This window comes from Stegodyphus dumicola, chromosome 7, assembly GCF_044657685.1.
Source record: "Stegodyphus dumicola isolate Sdum_Otavi_A_Nest chromosome 7, ASM4465768v1".
Classification (NCBI taxonomy): domain Eukaryota; kingdom Metazoa; phylum Arthropoda; class Arachnida; order Araneae; family Eresidae; genus Stegodyphus; species Stegodyphus dumicola.
Genome location: NC_140774.1, coordinates 30,215,946 through 30,228,251, shown reverse-complemented (window position 1 = coordinate 30,228,251; position 12,306 = coordinate 30,215,946). Strand labels below are relative to the sequence as shown.

The 12,306-nt window shown below is 34.1% G+C and overlaps 1 protein-coding gene across 2 annotated transcripts in view; it reads right to left on the bottom strand.

Annotated features, from left to right (window-relative positions):
• The window catches only part of prtp (thioredoxin domain-containing protein pretaporter), a 57,753-nt gene that overhangs the window by 21,678 nt on the left and 23,769 nt on the right, over positions 1-12,306 (bottom strand). For both annotated transcript variants that reach the window (XM_035351415.2, XM_085820041.1), the window contains exons 4-5: positions 9,070-9,187; positions 4,393-4,593 (exon numbers count right to left, since the gene is read on the bottom strand). In XM_035351415.2, the coding sequence (XP_035207306.1) occupies positions 4,393-4,593; positions 9,070-9,187 (319 nt within the window). The remainder of the gene's footprint in view (positions 1-4,392; positions 4,594-9,069; positions 9,188-12,306) is intronic.

Here is a 12,306-nt window from a genome sequence, read left to right as displayed (position 1 = left end):
AGCACATGTATAAAATGAACAATTCGAAGGTGTCAGTTTGCTATACGAAAAGTACCTTCAATATGGAACATGGTCGCCTCTAAAAGATATACAGCTCATACAGCAATGTGTGATGCTTTTATTTATATGCTCTATCAGTTTCATATGAAGCGAGAGCCATTGCTCTTGCAAAGCAGTTGCAAGTGCGGCAAGGGTCTGAGGCGGCGGATTGAGAGCAGCTAGACGTTTCCCTAAAGCATCCCAAACATGATCGATAGGATTCAAGTCCGGGGATCAAGCTGGCCACTCCATGCGCATAATTGTTTCCTGTTGAAGATAATCATCTATGATGCGAGCCCTGTGTGGTCTAGCGTTGTCGTCCTGTAACAGGAAAGCATCACCTATTCCCCCGGCATTTGGGCACACAATAAGCATGAAGGATGTCATCTCTATAAACCGGAGCATTCACAGTTTCCCTTGGAAGGACATGGAGGTTTGTGCATCCACCCAAAGAGATGCCACCCCAAACACAGACACTGCCTCTTTCATTTGTATGTCTTTCACGGATATTTGACGGATGATAACGGGTTCTAGGTTCTCTACATATCAAATAACACCTACTATCGCTTTCTAGATTAAACCTGGACTCATCCGTAAAGAGAACAGCCCTCAATTGATCAGGTGTCCAGTGGACATGTTGTCATGCCTACTGCAAACGGTCCCTCCTATGGCATGACGTGAGTGGCACGCAAATGGTTGGTCGTCTCGCATACAGACTACCTCTGTGAAGCCTTCTATGCACAGTTGACGTTGACACTAACCTTCCAGTGACTGCAGCAAGGGAGGATCTAAGAAGAGTCGGAGTAGTGGTTCCATTCCTGCGTGCACATAATGCCACATAGGAGCTATCTGCGCTCGTCGTAGCAGTTGGCCGTTCTTGGCTGAACCTCCTAGATGCCGAATCTGTGGTTTGAAATCGCCTCCAAAGTCTATGAACCACAGAAGGACTTACATTAACCATCTGGCCACTTCTGTTTGACTTTGTCCTGCCTCTTGTGCCCCAATGGCTCTCCATCATAGTTTTGCAGGCAAATGATGCCTGGAAGTCATTGTTACGAATTGCCTATCTCAGATTTCTGATGTCACTATCACAGTGAAATATGTGGGCTTGCTCTCAAACATGGACTTTTATTCTCCTCACAGATGGCATATTCCAATGCAGTGCCACTAATTTGCATATTGCAGTTTTACTCAGCTACTCTTACTTGGTAACATATTCATATTTTACACGGTTTGGCTTATTTTTGAAGAAGTTATCGCCATTTTTGTGATTTTTCCTTAATTTATGATAACCAGTGTATATATATTCCTGTTAGTGGATCATAGTACAAGATCCTCTGTTAATAAAAGGGCTTTTATGTCATTAATCTGTAAATTCATATCACTGGTCATGATGTTGAAAATGATCAAACTTAACTCTTAGCCTTGGGGCAACCCCTGACAAGACTGTTCTGAAAGGAGATACTGAGCTACCAAACCTAGTTGCCTTTTTGGACTAAAAAACCTGAAAGGTTTCAGATTTTAAATTATATCCAAAGGGGTGTTTTTTTGAGATTTTGTCAGTTACCTTTATTTATTAAATATCATGTTGTTCGCATTCAAACCATAAAATTCAGTTCAAGAGCAATATCACAAAATAGTTTTAAATTGAGCACATCTTTAGAACTTCCGATACGCAGTCTCAGGCACTAGAGATAAAAATGTTTTTTCTGTACAACGTTGCTCGCTTTGAAATCCTCGAGTTTGTTAATCAAAAATTCGTTAAAGATTTACAAAATATGAAATCTATAATAAAACAAATTCCAAATTTCAAATTTTTGCTTCTACATGCCCATATCTGTAGGAGGATTACGTCATTCAAAATTTGATGGACAGTTGTTTTATCACAATGCTAGAAATATACATACATTTATGCAGATTTTTCATTATTTAATTTCTTCAAATATAATGTAGGACTCTAACTTTTGATGGCAACAGTTTGAAAAGTGAAACGGACATTTATAGTGAACCAACGCAAAATCGCAAAGCGAAAACTATAGTCCTTCAGAGACAAAGCCCCTTTGGACTAAAAAAACCATTGATCCATGAAGAATTTAATTCAATTATGCAAAGCACTCCTTTCAATAGATTTACCACCTAATATTCTACATTGTCACTAAAAATTAATGGTATTTAAAGCAGCAAAAATGGTTTTGTCAAAAAATTCTGAAATAAGATATTGCATGTTATAGAGAGGATTTTACTATAATAAACAGATCTTTTAAATCCCTTGCCTACAACCACAAAGAAACTGTTTACAAAAACTGTGTTGCCTGCTTCAAATGTACTAAAGAACACAAATGGGAGCACTGCCAAAATCAAGAAAGCCAAGCTTGTATTAATTGCATCTATTATAACAGCAAAATCATCGAAGTTAATAAGAAAAATGATGTTAAGCCTCTTTCAAAGAACTGCCCTTCTCATATTTTTATGAAAAATAGAACTGGCAATTCCTCCTTTTCTATTCTCAAAATTACTCAATTTAATCTTCATCATTCAAGAAAGCCTATCCAGCAGATTGTTTTAAATATAGAAAATTCTGATATTGATATAGCCTTTGTCCAAAAGCCTCACTTGTATAAAAGCTCCCTTCTCAACTTGCCTTTCTCTTACCAGGTATATTTTGATGCTAGGAAATCATTAAAGGTGTTATTATTTTACAAAATCAAGAGCTAACCACTTTGCTTGACATTAATAAGCTTGTTTATATAATACTGTGTTCCTTTGTATTACTCTCAAAACTCTTGATTTTATCTTTTTCTCACATTATTTAAACCTAACAGGAACACTTACTAAGATTTACAAATTCATGGAGCATTTGACTTAAAAATTTGTAATAGATTGATTTAAATAGCAAATCTGAAATCTAGCATAGTCCAGTTTTGGATTCCCGAGGTGTTAAGCTTTTGAATTTCGAAGTATGAATAATCTGTTTGTTATTAATGAAAACTGAGATCCTACTTTATGTAACACTCAAAGTTCAAGTTATACTGACATTACACCCCTGTGAGAGCTAACCTTCTCAAAGATATTTTGCATTGATGTCATCCAGACTATGAATCTTTCTTTGATCATAATATGATAGAGTTTCATCTATTTATGGCTCCTAATTACTCTCTTTATGATAGACACAACAGCAAGTTAGTCTTTAATGCAAAGAGAGCTGATTGGGATAATTTTTATTATTCATGTAAGCAGTGAGTTGATAATCTTTCAGAATTTATAAACTTCTGTTCAGATAAACATTCCTTAAATACTTCCCTACAAAATTTTAACTCCATTCTTTATAATGCACTGAATGCTTTCATGCTGGTCAAAAAAAGCTAAGTGGTAACAAGGTACAACTGAAATCGAATGCATGAGAAAGCAGGCTAATGCTGGTAGATGTAGGTTGAAATGAAATCAAATCTCAGAGACCTATGTAGACAAAAATTACCTACATTTAAGACATATGTACAGCTCAAAACTTAGCTCTCAAAATGATTTTTTACTGAATATTAATGAAAGGAATGTTTGAAAAAATACATATAAATGGTATTGCTATTACGATATGGAAGGGCTGACTGATTGGCAAAACAAGCCTTCAAGTTAACATCATAAGGACACTGCCCAACTCATTCGTCAATATCACTGATTTTTCAAAAGAAAGCATAAAGTGGGTGTAAAGCAGTTTTCAAGTGAAATGAATTATACGGAAATTATTCTAATGTTACTCCGACTAAATTAATTTAAACTTCTATTCCTGACTCAAAAATAAACATATTTTCTACAATTTGGAAATTACTAAATTTCTAACTGAGCATGTTAAATTCAATTCACATCCGAAGATAAGATATTCAGGTTATCTCAAGCAAACTTGTGTTCCTGTAACTTTTGGGGAAGGCAAAATGTCACACATTAGTTATTCTATTTTTCAAAGTTTATGCCGAGAAGAAAAGAACTCACGTCTCAGTTAAATTCTTTAAACATTAAGTTTCCTCCTCCTCTCCGTATGGTATTCTCTACTGTATGTATATTTATTTCTTACTTTTCATTTGTGAATTTATAATTTTTTTTTTAAAAAATTAGCTCTATAAGCCTTGTGTTATACTATGTGATGCACAAAGAGTTTAAATAATAAATAAATAATTTTAAAAAAAGATAGAGAGAGATGTGTGTGACTATTGATTTTGGTAACCTGCAAAGGATTAAGAACCGATTCTTATAATTGAAGTGGCAACAAACTACACTAAAATGTGATTAAATGTACTAAAATGTGACATATAATTTAACAGAAGGAAAAAACTAATCCTTATAACAAAAATTTACTCTTACCTTAGATATCATTACAGATTTGTCATGCTGAGAATTTTGTGCAAGTTCTTCCCATGCATGAGCCATTTTTTGACAATGCCCACACCATGGTGCATAAAATTTTACAAAATGCATTCCCCAATCAATGGTACTATGAAAATTCTCATCAGTAAGCTCTACAGCTCCATTTTCATACTTAATATTTGAGCTTATCGGAGGAACCTGAAATGAAAATTCTGATATAAATTTCAGATCTGATAACATTTATAATTTATCTAATTCAAAAGCTGGATTACAACTTCTCCATCAAGGACTTTTGTTACAATAACTATAACTTATTATTATAAATAAATTTAAAAATTAAATTCTTGTTCCAGAAATTATTATATTTACTTGAAAAAGAAAGGGTAAATCAGAAAATAATACCTAAAGGTTAATAGAAAATCCACCAGAAACAAACATTTAAAAAATGTACAGGAAGAGAAATGCATAATAAAAAGAAAGAAAATCTGCTAGCATTTATTTTTATTACATTGTATCAAATATTGAAAATAAGACGACATCTACTTAAAATCTGGATAAAGATACTAAAAAGATAAATCAGTAAATCACTTGCACAATTTTTAATAATAACACAAATAAAATAAAACTTCAGTTAAGCATCAAAAACTTTATATAAAAAATATAAATTAGCATTATTATCATTTAGACATACATTTGCTTTTTTCATATTAATTAAGATATCACTTTGAACATAACACACTTGCTCCCTACTCTTCAGCCTAGCTGGACTGCTGTTTGCTGCTTCCTCTTTATTGAAAAGTTATTAAAAATGTAAACCTCTTGAAATAGGCACAAATAATCGCCAACTTGCTTGAAGCTGCAACATGTTTACTGAAAAATGAAGATCTAATCTGCCTTCGCCTCCAGTTTCCTATTCATTATACATCAATATTTCTATGCGATTAAAATTCCTGCTGTTCATTACTTTTAAGTTTGTTTTTATTACATATGTATATATGTGTGTGTGAGAGAGAGAGAGAGAGAGATAATTTGGTGCAAATGACTTGAGGGTTAGAAGATCGCATAGATCCATAAGGTAACATAATAAAAGAGACGAAAAAGAGATCTAATCTGCTTTCACCTCCAGTTTCCTATTCATTATAGATCAATATTTCAATGCCATCAAAATTCCTGCTGTTCATTACTTCCAAGTTTTTTTTATTACGATGGGGAGTCAAATGAAAACCATAATTATTTTTTTTAATATTATTTATTGGTCACACAGGGTACAGAAGTAAATCACTTTTCAACATAGTCCCCTCCTCGTTCAATGCAAGTTCACCAGCGCTTTGGAAGAGCCTGAATACCTGCAGAAAAAAAGGCTTTTGGGCAATGGCGCAACCACTCGTGCACCGCGTTGCGTACCTCTTCATCGGAGTGGAACTTCCTGCCACCCATTGCTTCTTTGAGCAGACCGAACAGATGGAAATCGCTCGGTGTGAGGTCTGGAGAGTAAGGGGGATGTGGGAGGCATTCAAATTTCAGGTCTGTGATGGTCGCAACCGTTGCACGCGCCGTATGCGGCCGTGCATTGTCGTGTTGCAGCAGCACACCGGCTGACAGCAATCCCTGTCGTTTCGTTTTGATGGCAGGCCGGAGATGATTTTTTAGGAGGTCCGAGTACGTAGCACTTGTCACAGAGGTTCCTCGTGGCGTGTAGTGTTCCAAGATGATGCCCTTTTCGTCCCAAAAGAGGGTCAGCATAACCTTCCCTGGAGACGGCTGTGTCTGAAACTTTTTGGGTTTCGGTGATGAGGAGTGGCGCCACTCCTTGTTCGCTCGCTTTGTTTCAGGCCGATGGTAATGCACCCATGTTTCGTCACCAGTGACGATTCATGACAGGAAGGCATTACCGTCACGTTCAGCACACCACAAAAGGTCTTCGCATGCATCAACACGTCACTGTTTCAGTTCAGGCGTCAGTTGTCGGGGCACCCATCTTGCAGACACCTTATGAAACTGGAGAACATTATGCACAATATGATGTGCTGATCCATGACTCATGTGTACACATACTGCAATTTCGTCTATTGTCACACAGCGATTTTCCAAAACGATGGCTTCAACGGCTGAAATGGATTCTGGAGTCACTACGTGCCTGGCCGGGGCGTGGAGCATCGGTCACGGACGTAACACCATTTGCAAATTTCTGGCACCATTCATAGATTTGTGGCTGTGACAAACACGCATCTCCATACTGAACCTTCATTCGCCTAAAAATTTCAATCGGTTTCACACCTTCACTTCGCAAAAACCGAATCACAGAACGCTGCTCCTCGCTGGTGCATGTGGCTAGTGGGGCTGCCATTTTGGAACTGTTGTTGCGCCGGTGTTTGTGCTTCTGCCGGCTGCTGCCACCTAGGAGACATCCGGCATACTATCGCAAACAGGCATGCCAACTTACAGCTCACTGGCGCCATATGCGGATTTTTATTTCTACTTTTATGGTTTTCAGTTGACTCCCCTATGTACATATGTACATGTGTGTGTGTGAGAGAGAGATAATTTGGTACAGATGACTTGAGCGTTAGAAAATCGCATAGATCCATAAGGTGACATAATAACGGAGAAGAAAAAAGTTTAGTGAGGTGGCATTGATTCATACACAGTTTTATTTCATAATTAAAACAGGTTCACATACCATCAATATTGCTGCTCTAGGCATCCCACAATTGTACAGAAGACTATCAATAGAGCAGCCACACCATCATTTAGACTTTCGGCTCATATGCTCTATTGATGGGTACTATTCACCACTTGCAGCTCAGTGGCAATTATTATAACAATAATTATAACAAACATGATACATTACAATTTGTTAATGTACAAAGCATAAGTAATTAGAAATGTTGAATACATAATATAACTTTAAACTTAGATAACTTTAAGAATAAAATAAAAATATACAGTCTGTGTAGAAGTCCATATAAATATATGTAAAAGTCCATTTGTAGAAGTCCATATCTTGTAGACCCCACAATTGTACAGCTTACATCTTTTTAGAAAAAGGCAATTAACAGCAAGAGATGCATATTGGCAAGAAGCAAAGTCAAGCAGGAAAAATCGGACTGTGCACAGCAATGGCGGTCTTTAAGGACTTGATTCCTTTGTTTAAATTTTGAGTTCTGCGACTGGACAAGAGCCATTTGCAATGCAAGAGGATAAGATGATTTCGTAATTAAAACAGGTTCATACTATATCATCATTAGGTGCTCTATGCACCTCATAGTTGTTCAACTCACATCTTTTTAGACAAATGCAATAAACAGCAAAGGCATGAGATGTATGTTTGCAAGAAGCAAGGTGAAGCAAGAAAAAAGGAACCGAGCAATAGTAACAGCAGTATTTAAAGACCTTGATTTCTTTATTTAAATTTTGAGTTCTGTAACTAGATCAAAACCATTCATAATGCATGAGGATAAGATGACTTAGTGTGGATTAGTTTTTTGATATAAGGCAGTTTAGATTCCAAGAAGGGGATGCAGCCAAATTAAAATAAGTAACTAAGTTCCATATTTTTTATCTGATATACATATATATATTCCAGAAACATTCCCAGAAAATTTTTTTTCACAGCTAACTAAATTCTTAAATTATTCACAATAAATTAAATTCAGTAAATATTTAAAGGGTCACATAGCCTTCAAATGTCACTATAAAGCATTAATACTGATTAAAATTTAGATATAAGATTTTAATTGGCTATAGATGCATGTGACATAACATTTGACAACAGAATGAAGTAAGAGAATATGCAACTGTACTTAATAAATATGCATGTAGTAAATAAATAATATATTACAGTTAATAACTAATAAATAAATAAACAACAAATAAAATTCCCCTTTACTATGAAATACATCATTTTTCAAAAATATGTTTTACAAAAATTAATGAAAGTGATTAGGACAGCTTTTCTTTTGTTTTTAAATTATGAGCATAAAATGGTGCTTGCATTTTATCCACTACTAGAAAGTTTAGTTGTTGCCAAATGATACAGTTGTAACCAGGAGGCAGACATTTATTGGCAAAAACTATCTACAATAAATATCTTTTTCTCTCCATGTTAAAATCATATTGATCCATTAAGACCCTGTTAACTCTCATTATATTAACACAACCTGCAATATTAGCTTTGTATTTGTTGTTTACTTCAAAGGTACCTGGCCTTAAGATCTAACATCCCACTCCCAGAATCACAAATTGCTACTCAAAAGTTGATGATATTTGAATTTCCCTACAATGAAATCATATATCCAAAGAAAATTAGAAGTGGGTGGGCAATACAAAACAGTGCAGAGATATATTAAATAATGATTCAAGTAATTTATTTGAAGGAAGCTAGATCACATTTCGAATAATGATAAAATTAATATTATTGCGGCATGCACTGATAGTCAATTTTTTTTTAAGAATGAGCAATATATGGAAGATAAAGCTATCAGACAGAAACAATTATCTTCAAAAAGTTAACATTACAGTAATAGTAGAAGAAACTAAATTTTAAGTATCCAAATCAACAGCTGGAGTTTTATTTGTCCAAATAACTGATAAAGTTATTTTCAGTTTTTTTGGAGAGTGGTTAAAATGCAAGTTCTAAAGACAAGTTGCTATGAAAAGAAAAAGTTTACATACAGCTTCTTTTTTTGTTGTTCCTCTAAGGTTTTCATTGATAAACTGTTCAAGACCTAATAAATCTCTCTTCCCTTGGTATTTAGTACCTTTCAGTTCACCAGCATCATAAAAAATCAGCCTATAATTCGGTTTTATAAAAATTAATAAAAGTTGCAATATTTACTTTCTTAAATGTCATAAAATAAAATGTTTAATAAGCAATGTAAAATTTATTTGATTTATAATTTTTCATAAAAAATTAGAAAATGGCTACAATTTCTAGAATGAAATAACATAGGAAAACAAGAGAAAAATTTTAAATGAAACACAAAAGTAAATATCATGAAAAAAGCTCAAAATACATCATTAGGATAGCTTTCAGATGACATGCACCATCCTTCTTCAAATTAAAAATTAAATCTGTAGGCAATCACACAAGTAAACTAAGTACGTAACAAGTAAAAGTAAACTCATAAATCTAGCCAAAAGGTAAAGATGCTTTAATTTATTTCCCAGGTTTCAACATATTTGCTAGAATATAGCAAAACACAAAAGAATACTTGTCTTGGGGAAGAAATGCCTTTATGGAGAAGTTTCTTAAGATAAACTGATTTATATGCATTTTACATATAAGAAAAATCCTGAAAAAACCAGTAATCCAGTTTGCTAAGATTCAGACCCAGGTCAAATTACTAGCACTTAGCGGTTTTAGTGACTCGACTATTTGTGAGCCTTCACAGCAACAGAATTCCAAATATTGGGACTAACTGAAACCCTTCGGGATACTTTGTATTGTCACTTTTCTATACAGAAAATACATACTTACTGTAATATAAACATGAGGAGATTTTCACTTTTAATTAACTCAATTTCTTTCAACACACATAAAAAAATACTTTTAATTCCATAAAGCAAAGCACAAAACACAAACAACTGCAACAAAATGATGATTTTATTTCTTGGGTGTATTTTCAAAATACACAACCATCTTCTGATTCAAGTGCACTAAAAATCATGAATTTTTATTTAAGAAGGCCCTAAAATTAAACACATCTTGTTTATACTAAAATTAACGAAGGAAAGTATTTTTTGTTTACATAAAACAAAATATATTACCCATTTCTCTTCAATTAAAATTAAACTAAGACATTACTTTTATTGATGTAAAGTAATAAAATTAAGGAAAAATATCTATAGAATTATAACCAGGGTGTCACACATCTAAGTGTTGCTAGTATCTATTCATTTATGGCATATATTGTTTTTTCTAAAAATATTTTTAAAACCTTATATTTCTATTGCCATTTACTATTTTAAAAAAATCTGTCTTGCCATGACTAAGCACCAAGAAGTTACAGACTCTCCCTCTGGCTTGTATGATATCTTGGTGAAGAGTCAGCAATATATTCCACATTCTTCTGCATGAGAAGCAGAGTATTCATACTTCTATATGAGTACGGGAATCTTTTGATGATGAGTTTGGAGGCTTCTTGTATGGATTAATTATGTTGTCTTCTTTAAAAAGTACATCTTGATCACCATCTTTCTTACAACTTCTCTCTCTTGAAAACTTGAAATGATTCAAAAGAATTCATGTAGCAATAAAAGAAATCAGTACTACAGTATTTACTTCACATATACAATCAACCATATGTTGAACAATTTGTTCTGTACACAGAACTTCATAATGAAACTCTTCAGTCATAAGATCTATCATCCCACTTCCAGAATCACAAATTGCTACTTAAAAGTTGAGGATATTTGAATTTCCCTACAATGAAATCATATATCATACAAAACAGTGCACAGATATATTAAATAATGATTCAAGTAATTTAATTCAAGTAATGTTTCTCTTGATAATGATTGTGGTTCTAAAGAAATCAACAGTTCATCTTCAAACTGCACAAAATCAAGGTGATTGATTCTCTTCAAACTTCACTCGGGATAATTCATCCAACTGCATAGAATCAGGATGATTCCCTTCATACTTCATCGAGTTGGGATGACTCATCCAACAATATAGAATTAGGATGATTCTCTTCAAACTTCACCAAATCAGGATGATTCATTCAACAGCACAGAATCGAGATGATTCATGAAAAGTTCACTATATGGGGTTGGATCTCCCCCTGGTTCGAAGCAACTCTTGAATTCTTAAATACTGGTTGTTCTTTAACTAGATAAATCATTTGGGTCTCACACTGGGTTGCCAATTTATATAGCCAGGTGGGCCATACATCTAAGCAGTGTTAGTTTCTGTTGTTTTATGCCAGTTACTGTTTCTGCTAAAAATATTTTGAAAAATTTTATCTTTCTGTTGCCATTTACTATTTTAAAAAATCTGTCTTGCCATAGCTATGCACATGAAAGCCTTGAGGTTACACAATTTATTATAATTAAGCAATGTCTCAGCAAATAAACAAAAACAGCAGGCCGGCCATAATTTTTCATTAACCCTTTCCACTCCTTAATGTTTTTTTCCTAACTAACCAACAACTAATTCAGAAGTCAAACAACAAAAATCAGCGTTATATTTTCAAATTTTCACAGGACTAGTTTCAATGGTTTTACCAAACCACCATCCTCAGCTGCAAAAGCGCTGAGGATGTCATTCCTTTCTTTCCATCAATTAGCTATACAGTTGCACATATTTTGCAGAAATTTAACTTTCAGGTCGTTTATTCTCTAATCAATAAAATTCCGAGTTCCATACTCAAGGATCTCATTCCATATATGAATTCCTGGGGTATTTATAGAATTCCTTGCCAGTGTGATTTAATTTACATTGGCCAAACTAAGAGAGCCTTAAAATTTCGCATCAAGGGACATGAGACATATGTTAGAAAAAAGAAAACACAGAAGTTCTTCTATTGTCCAACATTGTTGGTCCGAAAATCACACTTTCAATTTTTCTGCTTCCAAAATTATTCAAAAAACATCTTCCATTGGAGAACTGGATTTTCTAGAGGCATTTCACATTCAAAAAAATTTTTCTGTTCTAGTTAATGATCCTAATTCCAATCCATCTTTGCCTTCGGCCTTTAAAGAAATTGTTTTAATTCTGGTTTCATCAACAGATGGCCCCACTAGCTTATTTTCTGTCCAGGCTTTCTTATGTGATCTGATCATTATAGCTTATCTCGTTCATTTGCGCTTTTGCAGCTGAGGATTGTGGTTTGGTAAAATCATCGAAACTAGTCCTGTGAAAATTTGAAAATATAACGCTGATTTTTGTTGGTTGACTTCTGAATTAGT